The 19,911-nt window shown below is 48.0% G+C and overlaps 1 protein-coding gene across 4 annotated transcripts in view; it reads left to right on the plus strand.

Moving 5' to 3' along the window:
* The window catches only part of NEGR1 (neuronal growth regulator 1), a 176,406-nt gene that overhangs the window by 118,538 nt on the left and 37,957 nt on the right, over positions 1–19,911 (plus strand). For 2 of the 4 annotated variants that reach the window (XM_056497836.1, XM_056497840.1), the window contains exons 5-6: positions 4,748–4,868; positions 9,136–9,287. The exons of 1 other annotated variant lie outside the window; for it this stretch is intronic. In XM_056497836.1, coding sequence (XP_056353811.1) covers positions 4,748–4,868; positions 9,136–9,287 — 273 coding nt within the window. The remainder of the gene's footprint in view (positions 1–4,747; positions 4,869–9,135; positions 9,288–19,911) is intronic. One more of the 4 variants, XM_056497837.1, reaches the window with a different exon arrangement.

A 19,911-nucleotide genomic window follows, 5' to 3' on the forward strand; every position in this document is an offset into this window, starting at 1 on the left:
AGAATATCCTGGTTTGGGATGGACTCAGAACCATGGAATATCCTGATTTGGGATGGACTCAGAACCATGGAATATCCTGGTTTGGGATGGACTCAAAGAACCATAGAATATCCTGATTTGGGAGGGACTCAGAGCTGTGGAATGTCCTGGTTTGGGATGGACTCAGAACCATGGAATATCCTGATTTGGGAGGGACTCACAGAACCATGGATTATTCTGATTTGGGAGGGACTCAGAACTGTGGAATATCCTCATTTGGGAGGGACTCAGAACTGTGGAATATCCTGAATTGAGAGGGACTTGGAAGCATGGAATATCCTGAGTTGGAAGGACTCACAGTACAATCCCAAAATCCCACCCTGAGCATCCCTGGCAGTGCTGTCCAAACCCTTCTGGAGCTCTTGGGGTCAGGACCATTCCCTGGGGATCAGGGCACAGCCAGCACCTTCTGGGGGTAAAACCTTTCCCAAAATCCACCCTGAGCCTCCCTTGCAGAGCTGGGAATGGGGAGCATCTCCTCCCCTGGGCCAGGGGCTGCTCCAGCCTGCTCTGGGCCAGGTGTGCTGTGACCAGGGCCCTCAATCGATATCTGAGCCCAACCACAATCAATATCTGAGCCTGATCACCATCAATATCTGAGCCCAGTCACAATCAATACCTGACCCCAATCACAGTCAATATCTGAGCCCAATCACAATCAATGTCTGACTCGGATCACAATCAATACCTGACCCTGATCACAATCGATGCCTGAGCCTGATCACAATCAATATTTGAACCCAATCACAATCAATATCTGACCCTGATCACAATCAATATCTGACCCCGATCACCATCAATACCTGACTGATCACAATCAATACCTGACCTCCTTTAACGGGGATCAAGCTGCCTTTGCAGCGCTGCCTTGGAGGGGAGAAAAGCCGGGACATAAAGGATTCGAGAGATGCAGCAGCGAGACAAACCCCAACGGACAGGGGAGCAAAGCTTGCCTTTCCTTCGGAGCTCCCTCCTGGTCTTTGTTTGCTTTGCTGCTTTTTGGGAGCTTCATTAAGTTCTTCCCTTTTTTTTTTTATTTTTTATTTTGTTGTCCCTGAAAAACCCGTGACACAGACTGCCCAGATTTCCTGTCTGGCGCCCTATTATTTATCAAGTATTATTTCGTGTGCTGGTTTTTATGTTTTCCACACACATAACAGTTACCTGAGTGCTCTCAGCTCTGCTCTCAGCACCCGGAGGTTTCCTGCCCGAGCCCACAAAGGGCGCAGCAGGCGGGGATTTGGGGGATCCGGGGCTGGGGCTGAGGGAGGAGCAGGTTTTGGGGAGGGTGTGCCTGTGACATCCCAGATCCCACCTGAGGCTCCCCTCTCCCGAGGGGATCCCACAATTGTTCAGTTAATCCGCACGGGGTCGGGAAAGGGGAATCCTGGAGTTAGCAACATTTCGGTGGGATGTCGGGAATTGGGAATTCCTGGCTGGGCTGGAATCCCCAGATTTGCTGTGCCCAGGTTGGACACTGGGGCTGGGACACCCTGGGACGGTGGCAGGTGTCCCTGCCACGGCAGGGTGGGATGAAATGGGATTTTAGCTCCCTCCCAACCCAAACCAGTGTGGGATTCTGTGAAAAGCTCCATCCAGAACCGAATTCTCACCCACATCTCCTGCGTTTGCATATAAAATTTATGGAAATGTGATGCCAGGATGGCAGCGAAGCCACGATTGTGAAAAGTCATCAAGAAGAGCTGGAATAAATCAGCCTCTCCCTTGCTGAGCCCAGTGGTTGTTCCAGTGTTTCTCAGGCGTTTCTGCACGGCACAGAAGGGTCTGACACGAGGAGCTTTATTAAACCACTCCACGAATCGGGGGAGAGGCAGGGCTGCTCCAAATAAATTAGAAAATTTAAATAATCCCGAGTATCGAAAGCCCATCTTAATTATACAAAGTACAAGTAGCAGTGTCTGACTTGTTACTGTGTTGGTGAAACACTGGGAGGGTGCACAGACAGAAAGGAATATATTTGAATATTGCTGATATCTGTTTTTCTGAGCACAAAACACATCTCAGAAAACCTGTTCTCTTACCTGGAACTTTTTATCTTAACACCCTGGAAAGCAATTTCACTAACAAAAGATGACATTAGGATGCCAAATTAAAAGCTGATGAAAACAGGGAAAATAAAAGATTTTTTTTTTTTCTTGACATTTACAATTAATGCCACAGAAATGTTGGTTTAATCAGACAATATGGGGGCTCACAAAGGTGAAATTGAAAGTTTCCAGCCCTGAATGCTCGTGTAAAAGTTAATAAATTCAGCTCGTAATCATTATGCACATGCTAGTTATAATAATTTACTGTCCATACCAAATCTTTATAAGCATTGTAATTAAATATAAAATGCACATTAGAATTATAATGAGTAATTAGGGCAACATAACTAATGTGCATAAAAGTCCCGAAGCTCATTAAAATGTGGAGCTGGAGTTGGTGCATTCCTGGGAATGCCGAGGGTTTCACTCTTCCCTGAGAAGCAAAATGGGAATTTGGGGTGGGCATGGGGCTCAGCAGGACTTTGGGCTGTTTAGGGCAGAACTTCAGTAAAAAAAGTAAAGTTTGGGTTTCCACACCAAGGTTGGGTAGCTCAGGTGAGTCAGAACCAGGGGCTGGTTTGGGCTGGGAGAGACCCTAAATCCCACCTCATCCTAAATCCCACCTCATCCTAAATCCCATCTCACCCTAAATCCCATCTCATCCTAAATCCCATCTCATCCTAAATCCCATCTCACCCTAAATCCCATTTTATCCTAAATCCCACCTCATCCTAAATCCCATCTCATCCTAAATCCCACCTCATCCTAAATCCCACCTCATCCTAAATCCCACCTCACCCTAAATCCCATCTCATCCTAAATCCCATCTCATCCTAAATCCCATCTCATCCTAAATCCCATGTCATCCTAGATCCCATCTCACCCTAAATCCCATCTCACCCTAAATCCCATTTTATCCTAAATCCCACCTCACCCTAAATCCCATCTCATCCTAAATCCCACCTCATCCTGGATCCCATCTCACCATAAATCCCATCTCGTCCTAGATCCCTGACACTGAGCCCTTGGTGACACCTGCATGGTGACACCTTGCCCTTGGTGACACTGAGCCCTTGGTGACACCTGGCCCTCGGTGACACCTTCATGGTGACACTGAGCCCTTGGTGACACTGAGCCATTGGTGACACCTGGCCCCACCTCGGGGCATGCTGAGCCCAGTTCTCCTCCCTCCCTGCCAGACCCCTCCAGTGGCACCATGAATCTGTATTTTGGGGATAACAGCGGCAAATTATAAATTTATATTGATATAAATATAAATTTATATTAAAAATAAATATGTTGTATAATAAATAAATATTTAAATAAATATATATTATATACATAATATAATATTATTATATTATCAATATTATATATAATTTTTATATATTTTCTATTTTATATTTTAGATAACAGGTAATATATTCTATAGAATATTTTCTATACAATATATTCTATATAGAATATAGAATATAGAATATAGAATATAGAATATAGAATATAGAATATAGAATATAGAATATAGAATATTCTATATTCTATATTCTATATTATATATTCTATATTCTATATTCTATATTCTATATTCTATATTCTATATTCTATATTATATATTATATATTATATATTATATATTATATATTATATATTATATATTATATATTATATATTATATATTATATATTATATATTATATATTATATATTATATTAGATAGAATATAGAATATAGAATATAGAATATAGAATATAGAATATAGAATATAGAATGTAGAATATAGAATATAGAATACAGAATATATATTCTATGTGTATATTATATGTGTGGCTCCTGTGGCCAGCACCAGGGTCCCATCCTGGCCACAGCCCAAGCCCCCAAGCCCCGGCCCCAGACTGGGGGAGCAGCACCACGGGAGGGGAGCAGAGCGAGGCAGGCAGAGCCCCACGTGCCCGCAGACACCTTAAACAACATCTGCTGGGGAAAAATAAACTGCTTTTTATTTATACGTTGTGTGGTTTGGTGTTTACAGCGTTTTGATGATGCACATAAATTATTGTTTAAAGCAGAGGACGTAAAAAGTTCCAGGACGAGGCAGTTGTTGCCTTTGATAATCCCTTTCCTGAGGAATTTGCTGTGTTTTATTTTCAGCTGGAGGTTCCTTTTGCTGGCAAGCGGAAAACCTGACAATTGCTTTTCATCTTTATTTGTGCTCTGTAGTTCTAAGCTCAAAAAGTTTGCTGCAGTTTGCAACGTTCACTGTTGAAAAAGACAAAACGCGGTTACTGAAACAGCCCCACGCGCGGTGGGGTGACGGGAAGGCGGCTTTGCTCTGGGATCTGTGGCTGATTTTGGAGGTTTTTTCCTTTGGTTTGAGTCCCAAAGGCCACCCGAGCTCTGGTCTGGGGCGCTGGTGCAGGAGACGAGGGAGCTGCAGTGACAGCTCAAGCGCTGGTGGATACGGAGCAGGGCTGGCAGCTGTGCTGTGCTGCAGAGCAGCAGCTGCTCCAGGGCTGCATTTCCCTCTCCTGACACCCCTGGGTGATTCCAGCAGGATCTGCAGCCTGGGATCACCTCCCATCCCCGGCTCCAGAGGGAGCAGCAGCGTTGGGTCACCTGCCTGTCCAGATGCCAATGTCCGTCTCACGATTCTTATTTTTCAGTTGCCCCCACAATTCAGGAACTTAAATCCAGCGGTGTGATGCTTGGAGGGAACGGCCTGATCCGCTGTGAAGGTGCAGGAGTGCCTGCCCCGGGCTTTGAGTGGTACAAAGGAGAGAGGAAGTAAGTAGCCCCTGCTCGCCCACCCCTCGTGTGCCAGGGCTGCTGCCAGCCTGGGCTGCCCCAGCTGCCCTGGGAGCTGCTCCTGCCCTCTCAGGGTGGGGATTGCAGCAGCCTGGCACCCAGAACGTGCTGCAGGAGTCCCAGCCTTCCGGGGCGGCAGCCAGGATTGCACTGGGGGGATCTGCAGGAAGGGCTTTTGTTCAGTTTGTCCTCAGCTCTGAAAGGAAGGTTTTGGAGAGGTGCGAGGGGTGCTCTGTGCTCCCTGGGGTCAGCACAGCTCTGCAAGGGGGTCAGCCCTGAGCCCCAGACTCTGCTCTGGGTTTGTGTGCAGCCCCTGTGGGCCGTGGACAGCAGCAGCAGCACCTCTGCAGGGCCACCTCTATCCCAAAAACGGCTCGTTGGGCAGGGAGTGGCTTTTCTTTGGAACATTTGGGTTGGCAGCTCTTGGCTTTGCAGAGATTGCTTCTCTTGGGGTCACAGGCTGGGGCAGAGGCAGGTGGATGCTGTCCCTGGCAGGTGGATGCTGTCCCTGGCAGGTGGATAATGTCCCTTGGAGGTGGATGATGTCCCTTACAGGGGGATGATGTCCCTGGCAGGTGGATGATGTCCCTGGCAGGTGGATAATGTCCCTTGCAGGTGGATACTGTCCCTTGTAGGTCGATACTGTCCCTTGTAGGTGGATGCTGTCCCTTGTAGGTGGATAATGTCCCTGGCAGGTGGATAATGTCCCTTGCAGGTGGATATTTTTCCCTTGCAGGTGGATGCTGTCCCTTGCAGGTGGATCCTGTCCCTTGCAGGTGGATGCTGTCCCTGGCAGGTGGATGCTGTCCCGTGCAGGTGGATAATGTCCCTTGCAGGTGGATGCTGTCCCGTGCAGGTGGATAATGTCCCTCACAGGTGGATGCTGTCCCTTGCAGGGGGATGCTGTCCCGTGCAGGTGGATCCTGTCCCTTGCAGGTGGATGTTTTTCCCTTGTAGCTTTGGGAATTTCCCAGCTCCCAAGTGCTGGGTTTTTCAGCTCCAACGTCCCACTGAACCTGGGAGCTGGCAGGAGAATATTAATGACCCTTTTTCACAGAAAGCCATCTGTCAGCTCGGTTCTCAGCTGCTCCCCCCTGCAGCACGAGCTGCTGTCCTTCCTGTCTCTCTGCATCCCACCACATCCCCAAGCTCCTCTTCCCTGATTTTCCCTCTATGGAGCAGGAATGTTTCTCCTCTTGGTGACATCCACCTGCACCCCACTCCCACGGCAGCTCAGGTTGTGCTGAGCCCATCCTGGGGGCAGTTCCTTTCTGTGGGAATATCTCAGAGCAGGTTTTGGCACTCAGGGTTCAATTAGCAGCTCCCAGCAGGCTGATCACCTCTCTATTTATAGCTGTGACCAAGCTGCTCTCTGCTGAGCACACTCAGTGCCACAGAGCAATCCAGGACACCCCATTTGTGCTGCTGCTCCTGTTCTGCCCGAATATTGGGTTAAATCAAACACTCCATCCTCTCAGGAGCTGGGCTCTGATGGTCCCTGGGGTCCCTTCCAGCTCAGGGGATCCTGGGAGCTCCTGTTGGTACAAGCTACAAAGGTGCTGGGGTGCTGAGCCCCATCCCTTGCAGGAAGGAGGAAAACACCCATGGGGGTTTCCTTTGGCTGGTTTTGGATCCAGTGTCTCCCCTTTGCCTCTGGATGATGGACAGGCAGCTCAGGGTGAGCTCTGAGCAGCTCAGGGTGAGCCTTGGCCAGCCCAGGGTGAGCCTGGACCAGCTCAGGGTGAGCCTGGACCAGCTCAGAGTGAGCCTTGGCCAGCTCAGGGTCTCTTGACCAGCTCAGGGTGAGCCTTGTCCAGCTCAGGGTCTCTTGGCCAGCTCAGGGTGAGCCTTGACCAGCTCAGGGTGAGCCTTGACCAGCTCAGGGTCTCTTGGCCAGCCCAGGGTGAGCCTTGGCCAGCCCAGGCACTGCTGTAAGAAGCTGGGAGGGTTCAGCTCTCAGAGGGGCTCACAGCTCACCTCCATTTCCCTGCAGATAATTCACAGCCCTGCTCAGGCTGAATTTCCACGCTGGGACTGCACACCCCGCTGGGTTCTCTAGCACATAGAGAGGAGCCATTTCTGCAGATGCTCTCGGGCTGGGACTCCTCTCATTTAGAGATCTGGATGGATTGTTCAATAATTAGCAGTGGGAGTTAGCTCTGGAATCATAACTGTGCCTGCAGTGTCTGAAACAAGGCTTGTGGGGGTGGAAGCTGCATTGTTGCTACTGAGATTAATGTAAATCCAAACCCACCATTCCCAGGCTCCAGGGATCAACCTCATCATGAAATAACCATTACAGCTAAACACAGAGGCAGCACCAGGCTGCTCTGAGTTAAAGTTATTGCTCCTGGAGGCAGGGAGGGCTAACTCTGCCTAATCACTGCCTCCCCAGGAGCTCTGCTCAGCAACTTCCCACAGGTGCTGCTGCACAGGGTGGGGAGAGCTGCAGAAAACGTGGGGTTAATAAAAACATCTTGGAATTGTCAGGGAAACATCACATTGGGGTGGGTTGGAAGGGATCCTGAAGTTTATCCCGTTCCAGCCCAAGCCACCTTAGTAAAATATTGAAATATTAATTCCCTTCTCCTCCTCAAAGTGGACGAGACCTGCATTTGAAATAACAAAGCTCATTCTCATTGTTCCATCAGTTCCAAGTGTGCAGGTATTCTGGGATGGCAGCAGGGCAGGGCTGGGATGAGGCTGAGGATGAGGATGAGTGGGAGTGGGAGCCAGCCCTGCTGTGAGGAGCTTCCTGTGACCTGAGCAGGGGGCACAAAACTGGGGGAAGGAAGAATAATCAATGATCAATGATAAACTATAGGTGATAAATGATAAATTAGCAGTGATCAATGAGAAATTATAGATGATAAATGATCAGTAATAAATGATAGATGATATATGATAGATAATAGATGATATATGATAGATGATAAATGATCAGTGATAAATGATAAATGATAAGTGACCAATGATCAATGATAAATGATCAGTGATAAATGATCAGTGATCAATGATAAACGATCAATGATAGATGATAGCCCATTTTTCTGTTTTTATGCCCATGGGATGTGGCAGTTCCTCTCCCAGCAGGGTCCTTTACAGCAGCACAAGCTGCCCAGGGAGGAGGAGCCCCTGTGGGAGGAGAGGCTCTCACATAACAATGAGCAATGTTCAGTCCACACCTGCACCAGTGCAATTAAAGACAGATTTGCCAAGGTTTCCAGACAGAACGGTGGAAGATGGCATTAATTCCCAGGATGTATGATTATATCCTTTAATATTGCAGACAGAAATTGTATTCTTAATCCAAAACTCTGCTCCTTGTGGGAAATAGAAGGAATTCTGAGTAATAACTGTAGCGAGTTTTTAATATCACAGTTCCCCTTCTCGTCTCCTTGTTTGATCAGACGTGGTTTGCCTACGAAAACATCATTAAAGTTGGTTCTCCTGCTCTGTCCTGGTGCCCAGCAATGCTCCTGGCATGGCTTTGGGAGCACCTATCCAAACACCTGCATCTTTCCTTTCAGTTTGGGGTGGGAGGCTCAGAGCTGGCTGGAAAGAATCCTGATTTGGCTTTTTTTTTGCTTCATTACCTGCTCCTGCCCAGGCTGCTGCCTCAGCAGTGCTGCTGGAGCGTTTTGTCCCTAATTGCAAGGCTCATTTGCAGCTGTAGAGCCCCACAAACGAAACCATGGTCACAGTCCTGGCTTTCAGTCCTCACCTGCCACCATCCAGAGCTGAGCAAGGACACAGCAAAGGGCAGAGGATGAAAAAGCCACGGTCACAGTGCCATGGATTCACAGTCCTGGCTCCCAATCCTCACCTGCCACCAGCCAGACAGAATCCAGAGGCTGGAAAAACCCTCTTAGAAAGACTCACCACGACCCCTTTCTGCCCCGGGGAGGGAATTTCAGTTCCCAGTTGGCTTTGCCCAGTTCAAAGTCCCAGTTCTGCATCCTGGAGTTGCTGTGCCCGCTCCTCCAGGCAGGAGGGGCTGGGGGTGTTTCTGTTCTCTCAGTTCAGCCCAGGCAGGCAGCACCATCCTCCTGAGCCTCCCAGGGCTGGCCATGGCCTCTCCAGAGGGGCAGGAATTGTGCTGGGCACAGGCAGTGGCACTGGCAGCTTGCAGGGCCGGCTGTAAAAACCAGGGAAGGAAAAGGAGAGCTATGAAAAACGAAATAAATAAACAAAAAAATCTCGGTTGTGGTACATGAGTTATAGACATTTTCTTTTTGCTTTCTAGACTGATCAATGGTCAACAAGGAATCACTATTAAAAATTATAGCACAAGATCCCTTCTTACTGTTACCAATGTGACAGAAGAGCACTTTGGCAACTATACTTGTGTGGCCACCAACAAGCTAGGGACGACCAATGCCAGCCTGCCTCTCAACCGTAAGTAACGGGGACGTGTGGCACACGCCAGGGGTGTTCCTCCCACCGAGGAGGAGCCCCGTGCTGCCCACCTGCAGGGTCTGTGCTGCTGCTGCCGCTCCCTGCTGGGTCTGGGCTCTCACAGCCGTGCCACGTCCTGGGAGTGTCGCCGTCCGCTCAACCCCGGCGGAGTCGGGATGGTTTGTTCAGCCCCAGGGTGAAAGATAAACGGCAATGGGTTTTGTTCAGCAGAAAGCAGCAATGCAGTTTGTTGTGTGTAACAATTCAGTTTGTGATAGGGAGAGAGAGAGAGGTAAAAGAAACGAAGTAAAAGGGGAGAGAGAAAGGATGGGATGTAGCTCCCAACAGACCGGACACATCCTCGTGGTTGTTCGATGACAGACGTGTCTTCAATCCAATGGGGAGAAAGAGATCTCAGAGTCTCTTTAGGAAAGTCACTTTTTATAGTCCTTTTCCAAAGTGAGTGGCCTCTGGCCAAAAGGTGGGAGATTTATGGACTGTTGTGTGTGGAGATCATTGCTCCAGGGAACAGATGCTGGAAAAGGGCACTATAAGCAGCACAGTGTGCCATGGCAGCACCAGCACAGCCACAGACAGTGCTGGGCAGCACCAGGCACAGGCACAGACAGTGCTGGGCAGCACCAGCACAGGGACAGACATTGCTGGGCAGCACCAGCACAGGCACAGACATTGCTGGGCAGCACCAGCACAGCTACAGACAGTGCTGGGCAGCACCAGCACAGGCACAGACAGTGCTGGGCAGCACCAGCACAGCCACAGACAGTGCTGGCAGCACCAGGCACAGGCACAGACAGTGCTGGGCAGCACCAGCACAGCCACAGACAGTGCTGGGCCAGCATCCACCTGGGCCAGGCCAGAACTCAGGTCAGAGTGGGCAGTGGAGGTCCTCAGGTCTCAGTCTCTGATGATGGTCGTGAGACAGAGCAGAGAAACTTTGGACTGACTCTTACAGGGGGTCAGGGAGTTGTGGCTGTGCCAGAAATCCCGGCTGAGCCCACCCTGCCCTGGCACAAGGAGCACAGCCCCGAGGGGCCACTGCCAGCCAAGGGCACAGATTCCCCAGCACAGGGCCAGGAACACCCTGAGCTGGAGAGCTGGGATGGGCCAGAGCTCTGTCCCAGCTCGGTCTGTCAGTCCCGGGGCAGAGAACTGAAACCTCTCGGAAAATACAATGAGGAGTGTCAGTGGCAAAGCGTTGGGTGCTCAGCAGGGAGTGCCCAGGATAGGCACCTTGGAGAGCTCAGGATGGGCACCTTGGGGAGCTCAGAGATTGCCCAGGATGGGCACCTTGGGGAGCCCAGGATGAGCACCTTGGAGTGCTCAGGATGGACACCTTGGAGAGCTCAGGATGGGCACCTTGGAGAGCTCAGAGATTGCCCAGGATGGGCACCTTGGGGAGCTCAGGATGGGCACTTGGGGAGCTCAGGATGGGCACCTTGGGGAGCCCAGGATGGGCACCTTGGAGAGCTCAGGATGGGCACCTTGGGGAGCTCAGAGATTGCCCAGGATGGGCACCTTGGGGAGCCCAGGATGGGCACCTTGGAGTGCTCAGGATGGACACCTTGGAGAGCTCAGGATGGGCACCTTGGAGAGCTCAGAGATTGCCCAGGATGGGCACCTTGGAGAGCTCAGGATGGGCACCTTGGGGAGCTCAGAGATTGCTCAGGATGGACACCTTGGAGAGCTCAGGATGGGCACCTTGGAGAGCTCAGGATGGGCACCTTGGAGAGCTCAGAGATTGCTCAGGATGGGCACCTTGGAGAGCTCAGGATGGGCACCTTGGAGAGCTCAGAGATTGCTCAGGATGGGCACCTTGGAGAGCTCAGGATGGGCACTTGGAGAGCTCAGGGATTGCCCAGGATGGGCACCTTGGGGAGCCCAGGATGGGCACCTTGGAGTGCTCAGGATGGGCACCTTGGGGAGCTCAGGGATTGCCCAGGATGGGCAGCTTGGGGAACTCAGAGAGTGCCCAGGATGGGCACCTTGGAGAGCCCAGGATGGGCACTTGGAGAGCTCAGGGATTGCCCAGGATGGGCACCTTGGGGAGCTCAGGAGGTTGCCCAGAAATTCTCCTTGGTGAACTCAGGAGGTTGCCCAGGATTGGCACCTTGGAGAGCCCAGGAGAGTGCCCAGAAATTCTCCTTGCAGAGCCCAGAAGGGGCCCAGGGTGATTTAGGAAGAATTTTTATCTGTGCCTCATTAGAGTTTCACTGCTGTTGGATACTCACCCACCTGCTGGTGGATCCAAAGGTGCTCGTGGTGGATTTCTGCTGCTGCTCTGCTCTGATGGTGATAAAAGAGAGACAAAACCCCGGGTGCATCCTGCACATAAAGATATTCCTCACTGAGTGGAAATGCAGAGTTGCTCAAATCCTACAATTATTGCCTTCCAGCCATGAAATCTCCTCCTGAACGTACTCCCCATATGATGAGTGTTGTCAAGAGGTTCTAAATTCCTGCAGGAGAGATGTAACAGGCAGAAAATAACAGGGAGCCTTTGCTGCCATTTATTTAATATTTGAGGCATCATTACCAAAGTGGGAACGATGTTACACTTATTTTAAATGGGAAATGCAAGCGAAAACAAAGGAATATTAAGCCAGAAGGAGCTGGAGCTTGGTGTATTTGCAATTCAGAGCAGGTAGAGGGAAGGTCTGGCTTCATTTGAACAGAGAAGAGCTGAATCTGTCTCTGAGCTGCTGCCAGGATTTTTTTCCATCTTAAATCATGAGGTACCTTGTAGCCACCCTTGAAAAGCACCTGGAGAGGCAGAGGTTGAAAATGTCATAGAAGTACCGAGTGCACTGGTGCAAATCATAAAAACAGATGTTCTCCATCATGAAAGAGAGGGGATGTGGGAAGCAGGATGGTCTGGGAGAAAATATGGAAATCTGGGTCTGCTCCTGACCTCGGGAGGGAAATGGGGGATGCTGGCTCAGAGGTTTGGCTGAAATATTTTATACTGTGACTGTTTAATGCAGGCAAAACAAGGAGAGCTGCCCTAAAGGTGCTGATCTGGATTTTGGTTGGGAGCGAGGATCACTTGGTGAATTTTTCCCTTTGCCTGTAATTTACATTAATATTATCTAGAAGCATTATCCCTTTAAGAAAACATCGACAAAAAAAAAAGAGTAACAGCAATTCTCAGGGTAGCAACTCGTTAAGTGTGGACTCCTCCATCCTCCAGCGAGAATTTTCTCCTGTGAAACTCTTGCATTTCGTTTTGCTGGCAGTGAGAGTGGACCATATGTGTGGTTCAGGTGTGTGCGAGGGAGCTGCGAGCTCTGGAGGCAAACGCAGGGTTAAGGGAAGCTCCATTTGCAACTCGAGGGTGTTAAAATAGGATTATTTCCGGGTGGGCTGCAGTCTGTGCTGCCCTGCTGGGACAGGGTCTGACTGGACAGTGATGGGGAGATTTGGGAGAAACATTTTGGGGGAAACCCCTCGGGTGTGCAGGGGCGTGGGAGGGGGATCCCGAATTCCCCAGTGTGACCCCACTGGCCAGCATCCCTGGGGGCCCAGTGGCCACTGGCCACTCTCTGCTCTCAGGGTGGGATTTTTACCAGAAATGTTGCAGCAGAGCTGGAAAACCCGTGGGTTTTTATTTGCACATCCCCACATAACAAACCTGATGCACATAATATACATAACAAACCTATTAATGTACATAATATAGATAATGCACACAATATGGATAAATGTGGTGATGTTCCTAAATGACAACAGCTGTGCACAGCTGGGGACCTCTCTCAGGGCCAGGGCCGAGCCCAGTCTCCATTCCAAAGCCCAGAACAGGAGGAGGAGGATTCTTTCCTTTCCCCTGGAGGGGCTCTGGCTCTCTGTGATCCATCAGGGAAAGTTTGAAGTGTGGGATCCCTTTTGAAGAAAGCCTTGCCATCCACAGGAAGCATCCTGTCCTCTCCTAACAGCTGCCAGGGAAATTGTATTTTACATGGCTGGTTCTGTCATCCAGAGGTGTTACAGGCTTATACAGAATCCTTGGACATGCTGCCAGTAACTACAAAAAAAAAAAGCAAATAATTGTGAAAAGCTGCCCAAGAGTGACATTTGGAAGGAGAAGGAGCCTTGTGAGAGGGGTGTGCTGGTATTTTCTGTGCTGATTTCATCACACAAGGACTGAGCAAGCACCTGACTGTGCCCTCCTGTTAGTGCCACACGTTTGGAATCTTGTCTCTGGCATTCCAGAGGCACCAGACCGAGCCCTCAATCTCCATCTGTTGCTTGCCTTGTGTGCTGGTTCCTACACGGAAATTCCTAATTAAACTCCTGTGTTAATATTCCCAACCCATTGGCTGAGCGCTGGAAAGATAAATTAAGTTAATATTGTCCCCAAAAATGCAAATAGGCTCAGTGTAAATGGCTCTCAGTGGTTCCCCAGTGGCACCAGGATCAGAAATGTAAATAAAGAGAATATTGTCCCCAAAAATGTAAAGGAGCTTGGTTTAAATGGTTCTCCATGGCTCCCCAGTGTCACCAGGATCAGAAATGTAAATAAAGTGAATATTGTCCCCCAAATATAAATGGGCTTGGTGTAAAGGCAGGGCAGGGTTTGTTGCAATAGCAAAGCAGGCAGGACTCAGTTCTTCATGCAGAAAAGCCAGTCTTTAATGTCACAGCGTATTTTTATAGAATTTTCAAGGCTTTATGTGAAACTTTAATTGGTTCATAATTTTCTTGCTACTCCTTTCATTGGTTAGTAAATGGCATTTTGCACATCCATCAAATCTCTGTGTTTCTAGAGTGTTTCCATATTTTCTTCACTGATCCTCATGAGGAAGATTTCTTGTTTATTACAGGTGTGAACGTTTCTCTTACCAGAATAGAATCTGTGCTAACTGACTTCATTATGATTTTTTCACATCTCCTGCGGGATTTCTGCCCTGGATCCGGGGCTGGGTGTGGGAATCACATCAGGAATTCACACAGACTTCATTAATTAATGCCCTGTTCACAAAGTTCAGTGTCATCCTTAAACTCAGCAGTTTCATTTTATTGACTGAGGAATCACATCTCAGTGCCTTTGGGTATGTGTCAGGCTTCTGCTCAGTTTTAGCTCGACAGCTCTGCCTGGCCCACCAAATCTGACATTTCTGGAGAGAAATACTCTCTCCTGGGAAATTCCCTTTGTGTCCACAGTTTCTGCTGTTGTCCAATTACCTAAGAAAGATTTTGCTATTTTATCTCTCAAATGGCAGCCTGGAAAGCAAATCAAATTTCAATTTGCATAGCTCTGTCTCAGCCAGGCAGGCTGGTCTGCACCAGAAAATACAATATTAAAAAGTGTGTGTAGGTAGATATATATATATTTATAAACTGAAATGAAAATTCCTGTTCTCATTAGGAGCCTGCTGGAAGCCTGCTGCAGTCAGTCAGAGGGCAGTTACTGATTTAATCAGGTTTGGACCAGCCCAAGGTCTCCTGGAGCCATCCCTGTGCCTGCAGCTCGTTTTTCCTTCATCCCTTCATCAGGAGAGGAGATCCTGATCCAGAATGGATCCTGGACATGGGCTCAGCTCCTGGAACCCAGGGCAGCAGGGCTCCAGATCCATGGAAACCCTGCTCAGGGATCCAGAGCATTCAGCCTGGGCCATGGGGTGGAAATGGGATGGGAGCTCCTGCTCCCAATGGAATTGGGATGGGAAATTCCAATTCCCAATGGAATTGGGATGGGAAACGTGTTCCCAATGGAATTGGGATGGGAAATTCCCAATGGAAATGGGATGGGAGCTCCTGCTCCCAATGGAACTGGGATGGGAAATTCCCATTCCAAATGGAATTGGGATGGGAGCTCCTGCTCCCAATGGAATTGTGATGGGAAATTCCCATTCCCAATGGAAATGGGATGGGAGCTCCTGCTCCCAATGGAACTGGGATGGGAAATTCCAATTCCCAATGGAATTGGGATGGGAGCTCCTGCTCCCAATGGAATTGGGATGGGAAATTCCCATTCCAAATGGAAATGGGATGGGAGCTCCTGCTCCCAATGGAATTGGAATGGGAAATCCCCATTCCAAATGGAAATGGGATGGGAGCTCCTGCTCCTAATGGAACTGGGATGGGAAATTCCCATTCCAAATGGAATTGGGATGGGAAACGTGTTCCCAATGGAACTGGGAGGGGAAATCCCTGTTCCAAATGGAACTAGGAGGGAAATTCCTGTTCCCAATGGAATTGTATTGGGAAATTCCTGTTCCAAACGGAATTGGGATGGGGAAACTCCTGTTCCCAGTGGAATTGGGATGCAGCACTCCTGCTGCCAATGGAATTGCAATAGGAAATTCCTGTTCCAAATGGAATTTGAATGGAGCATTCCTGTTCCCAGTGGAATTGGAATGGGAAATTCCTGTTCCCAATGGAATTGCAATAGGAAATTCCTGTTCCAAATGGAATTTGAATGGAGCACTCTTGTTCCCAATGGAATTGGAATGGGAAATTCTGTTCCCAATGGAATTTGAATGGGAAATCCCTGTTCCAAATGGAATTTGAATGGAGCACTCTTGTTCCCAATGGAATTGGAATGGGAAATTCTGTTCCCAATGGAATTGGGATGGGAAATTCCTGCTCCCAGCTCTGAGAACTCCCAGCCGTGCCCAGTGGGGTTCCCAGACCAAGGGAATCCCTCCCTGCTGTCCTGTGTCCCTCTGGGAGAAGCAGCAGGGCTGAGCCTGAGCCTCCCTCCCAGGCAGGGCTGGACTCATCCCTCCACAGAGAGCCAGATAAACGGCCAGACCCCCAGTGATGTAAATCACAATAATTCTGTAAGTGGAGGGCTTGAGCTCCTTCCATATGGATGCCAACTGCTGCTCCAGGTAACAATTCCCGAGAGTTATGAAGGAATTTTCTCTAAATCCGTTTTCCAGCTTGAGCTTTATTGTGAGTTATATGACAATAAGTGACTGAGATGGGATGAGGCAGAAATAACTCGTTTGAGCAAGGCCAGGAACACAAGTTTCTCCTTCACATTTAGCAGAAATTTAAAGAGTGGATCAGGGAAAAATGAAACAAAAATCAAAGAGAAGCCCAGGGATCTTGCTGAGGTTGCCTCCATGCTCTGGTGTGTTCCATTTGTGTTTTTAGTCACCAATTTTGCAGGCACCCACAGCCCGTGGGGTTCACACTCCTTCTTACCCACCTGGTTAAATCAGAGGGGTTGAAATGTGGCCAAATCTTCATCTCAAGTTAATTACAACAAAATCCTGGAATATCCTGAGTGGGGAGGGACCCACAGCAATCACTGATCCAACTCCTGGCCCTGCACAAACCCCACCACAGTCCCACCCTGCCCCTGAGAGTGTCCAAACAATGATTAAAACATCCCAGGTCATCCATTTAATTTAGGATTTTATTATAATTTAATTCCCTGCCTGTGCCCCCCTCAGGGGGAGAAGCACCCGTGGCCAGAGCTCACTGTAACTCCAGTTTCTTCTCAGAGCAAGAAAACCTCAAAGTAGATTTTAAAAAATTGAAAATCCAAATAATACCTTGTGTAACAAATGGGATGGAGATAGCGCTATAAATAATGATACAAATACATTTTACAGCTCAGCCTGGAACACAAACTTCAGCCTGGCCTCAAAACTTGGGGAGGAAGGAGGGAGGGAGGAGGAGGCTCAGCAAGAGGAGATGGGAAACAATCCCCAAGTGAAGAGATTAAAGACAATTACTGTCTATCCTGGGCAGGAAAAATGGGTTATTGGAATATTGGCCAGCCCAGGGACGGTGCATTAGGAAGTTTTCTCATAACACAGGCCCAGGAGAGAGTCACTTACACTCATCAGAGAGGAATTTTAAACCCAATGCAAAGCACTCCTGCATTAGGAGGTTATTAAGTGCAGAACTTATTTTCATATCAAGTTGTTGAGCAAAGCTCGGGGGGCTTTGCAAAGGAATTAGATATTGATCAAGGATATCCTGAGTTTTCAGAGAGATCAGAAAATAGATTTTAAACCCAAGACTTTGGTATTTAAGCAAATAATCCAACAGGCTGGAAAATGCCAGAACTGAAATAATTTCCCAGATAAATTCTGGGTTAATTGACAAAAGCATTTGCCTAAAGCCAAACATTTACCTGTAAAGGTTGTGTGCTCCTGTCGAGCCAAGAGTTTGTAATTTAGAGCTTACCAGAAAACACAGAGATGGTGATTCCACAGCTCCACTGCACCTTCCTGGCAGCTGCTGTGAGCTCCTGAGTGAGCTGAAGGAAAACAGGAGGGGGGAAAAAATATCTTTTTTTTTTTTTTTTTTTTTTTTGGCTGCAAGAAAGCTAAAAATAACTTCAGAGGCTTAAAAACAAGAGATTTTCAGTGAGCCCACACTACAAGCACTAATTAACCTCCGTGCTGAACCACAGAGGTAACAAAATGCTGAGGTGCCTCAACGAGCCTCGAAAATCAAGAGCTCAATTACTGCTACCCTTAATTCCACCTCCAGGTTTCTATGTGCAGATCCGGGCTGGATTTACAATAATAAATCCAGCACAAAAGCACAAAAGCTTTCTCTTCTCTTCCAAGCCTCGGGTGGGATGTGCTGGCATCAGAGGCTTTGATTTCTGATATCAGGACTATTCACAGAAAAAGGCCTGGAATTAATTTCTCAGAAACTTCCTTTTTCCCCACACATATCTAAAGTAACAAAGCTGATTTCTTGACTTTTAAATGCCCTGCCCTGAAGCACCTGCAGCAATTACCTGAATTTCACTCTGGGGAAAGGGGCTGTTCCTGCAGAGACCATTTCTTACACATTGCCCTGATATTCCGGTTTTACAGCTTGGCGATATTTAGATTTACTCACTTTATTCCAAAATAAAACACAAACGTGAGAACTGGATCGTTTAAATTCCGTTAATTTATTCAGTTCAAATTATATTCCAAGGGAAAGAAGAAAAATTTTAAATTGCTGGGGATGCGAGGAAGAAAGGAGCAAACTCCACGGAGTGATTATCACGATGTAGCAGCTTTAATTTAGCCAATTTTAGTTAATTTTGTCCGGCCTCCATCAGCCCTTCCGAGGCTGGGCTGAGCTGTCCAGGGTGCTGCAGGAACGTGAGGAAATGCCGGCAGGAACGGGAGTTGGAGTGAGGATCAAACTGCGCTTATCTCAATTAAAAGTTATATAAATATTTGGGAGTTTTTTTGGGCTTTTATTTTTTTTTTTTTTTTGTGTTTGTTTTTTGGTTTTTTTTTTTTTTTTTTGTTTTGTTTTGTTTTGTTTGTTTGTTTGTTTGTTTGTTGGTTTTTTGTTTGTTGGTTTTTTTTGGTGGGTTTTTTTTTTGTTTTTGGGGTTTTTTTGGGGGGGTTTTGGGGTTTTTTGGTTTTTTTGGGGTTTTTTTTTTTGGTTTTTGGTTTTTAAATATAATTTTACAGCCAGAGGTAGTTCTGTGCATTTCTTCATCAAAGTAATTCAATTTATTCATCTTAATCAAGTGCTGAGCTTAAAAACCGGCTCCTGCTAATATCAGAATGTTGTAGAAAGGATGTCTGATTTAAAAAGTGCTTTTGAAAGTTGCTTTTCCATATTCTCACCATTCCTGGCTGTGCAGGCGGGCGCTGCTCAGCCCTGCTCTGTTTTCCAGGACTGCAATAATCCACATCGGGGTTCATGGCTGCTCCTCTCTTTTCTCCTGCCCTGCAGCATTTATTGCAGGAAAATTCAGCCAAGTCTTGAGTCCCAGGATGGGTCAGGCTCCAGAAGTGCCTCCAGGGCTGGGCAGAGGGGCAGGATAATCTGCTCCTTCTTGAACTCTAACTCCATCTTAATTATTCTCCTCTCACAGGAATTGTAGTCGTTTCCTGAATCCCATCATGACATGGGCACATCTCCCGTGTAATTTATAGAGATTGTAATGATTCATTTGATAGGCATTGTCTGCGGGTTTCGGCTCGTCAGGGATCAGCAGAGCTATAATTACACAGTAATTACTAAATAAGTTATTCACAAATTGCCGTGCCAGTGAAAGCAAATAGCAGAGCCGTGGAAGAGTTCTGGGCACGTGCTGGAGCCGAGTGAGGGGTGTGAGGGGATGGGGGCACCCCCGGGCGTGGGGGGAGTCCAGGGATGCTGAGGGACAGCTGGGGACAAGGGCTCTGAGCTGGGAAAGTGTCCAGGCCTGTATTCCATGGCTGTATTCAATCCCTGTATTCCATACCTGTATTCCATGTCTGTATTCCATGTCTGTATTCCATACCTGTATTCCATGTCTGTATTCCATGTCTGTGTTCCATGTCTGTATTCCATCCCTCTATTCCATCCCTGCATTCCAGGCCTGTATTCCATGTCTGTATTCCATCCCTGTATTCCATGTCTGTATTCCATCTCTGCATTCCATGTCTGTATTCCATCCCTGTATTCCATCCCTGTATTCCAAGTCTGTATTCAATCCCTGTATTCCATGTCTGGATTCCATCCCTGTGTTCCATCCCTGCATTCCATGTTTGTATTCCGTATCTGTATTTAATATCTGTATTCCATGTCTTTATTCCATGTCTGTATTCCATCTCTGTATTCCATGTCTGCATTCCGTGTTGGTATTCCATCCCTGTATTCCATCCCTGTATTCCATCCCTGTATTCCATCCCTGTATTCC

Source organism: Oenanthe melanoleuca, chromosome 8 (assembly GCF_029582105.1).
Source record: "Oenanthe melanoleuca isolate GR-GAL-2019-014 chromosome 8, OMel1.0, whole genome shotgun sequence".
NCBI classification, from domain to species: Eukaryota; Metazoa; Chordata; class Aves; order Passeriformes; family Muscicapidae; genus Oenanthe; species Oenanthe melanoleuca.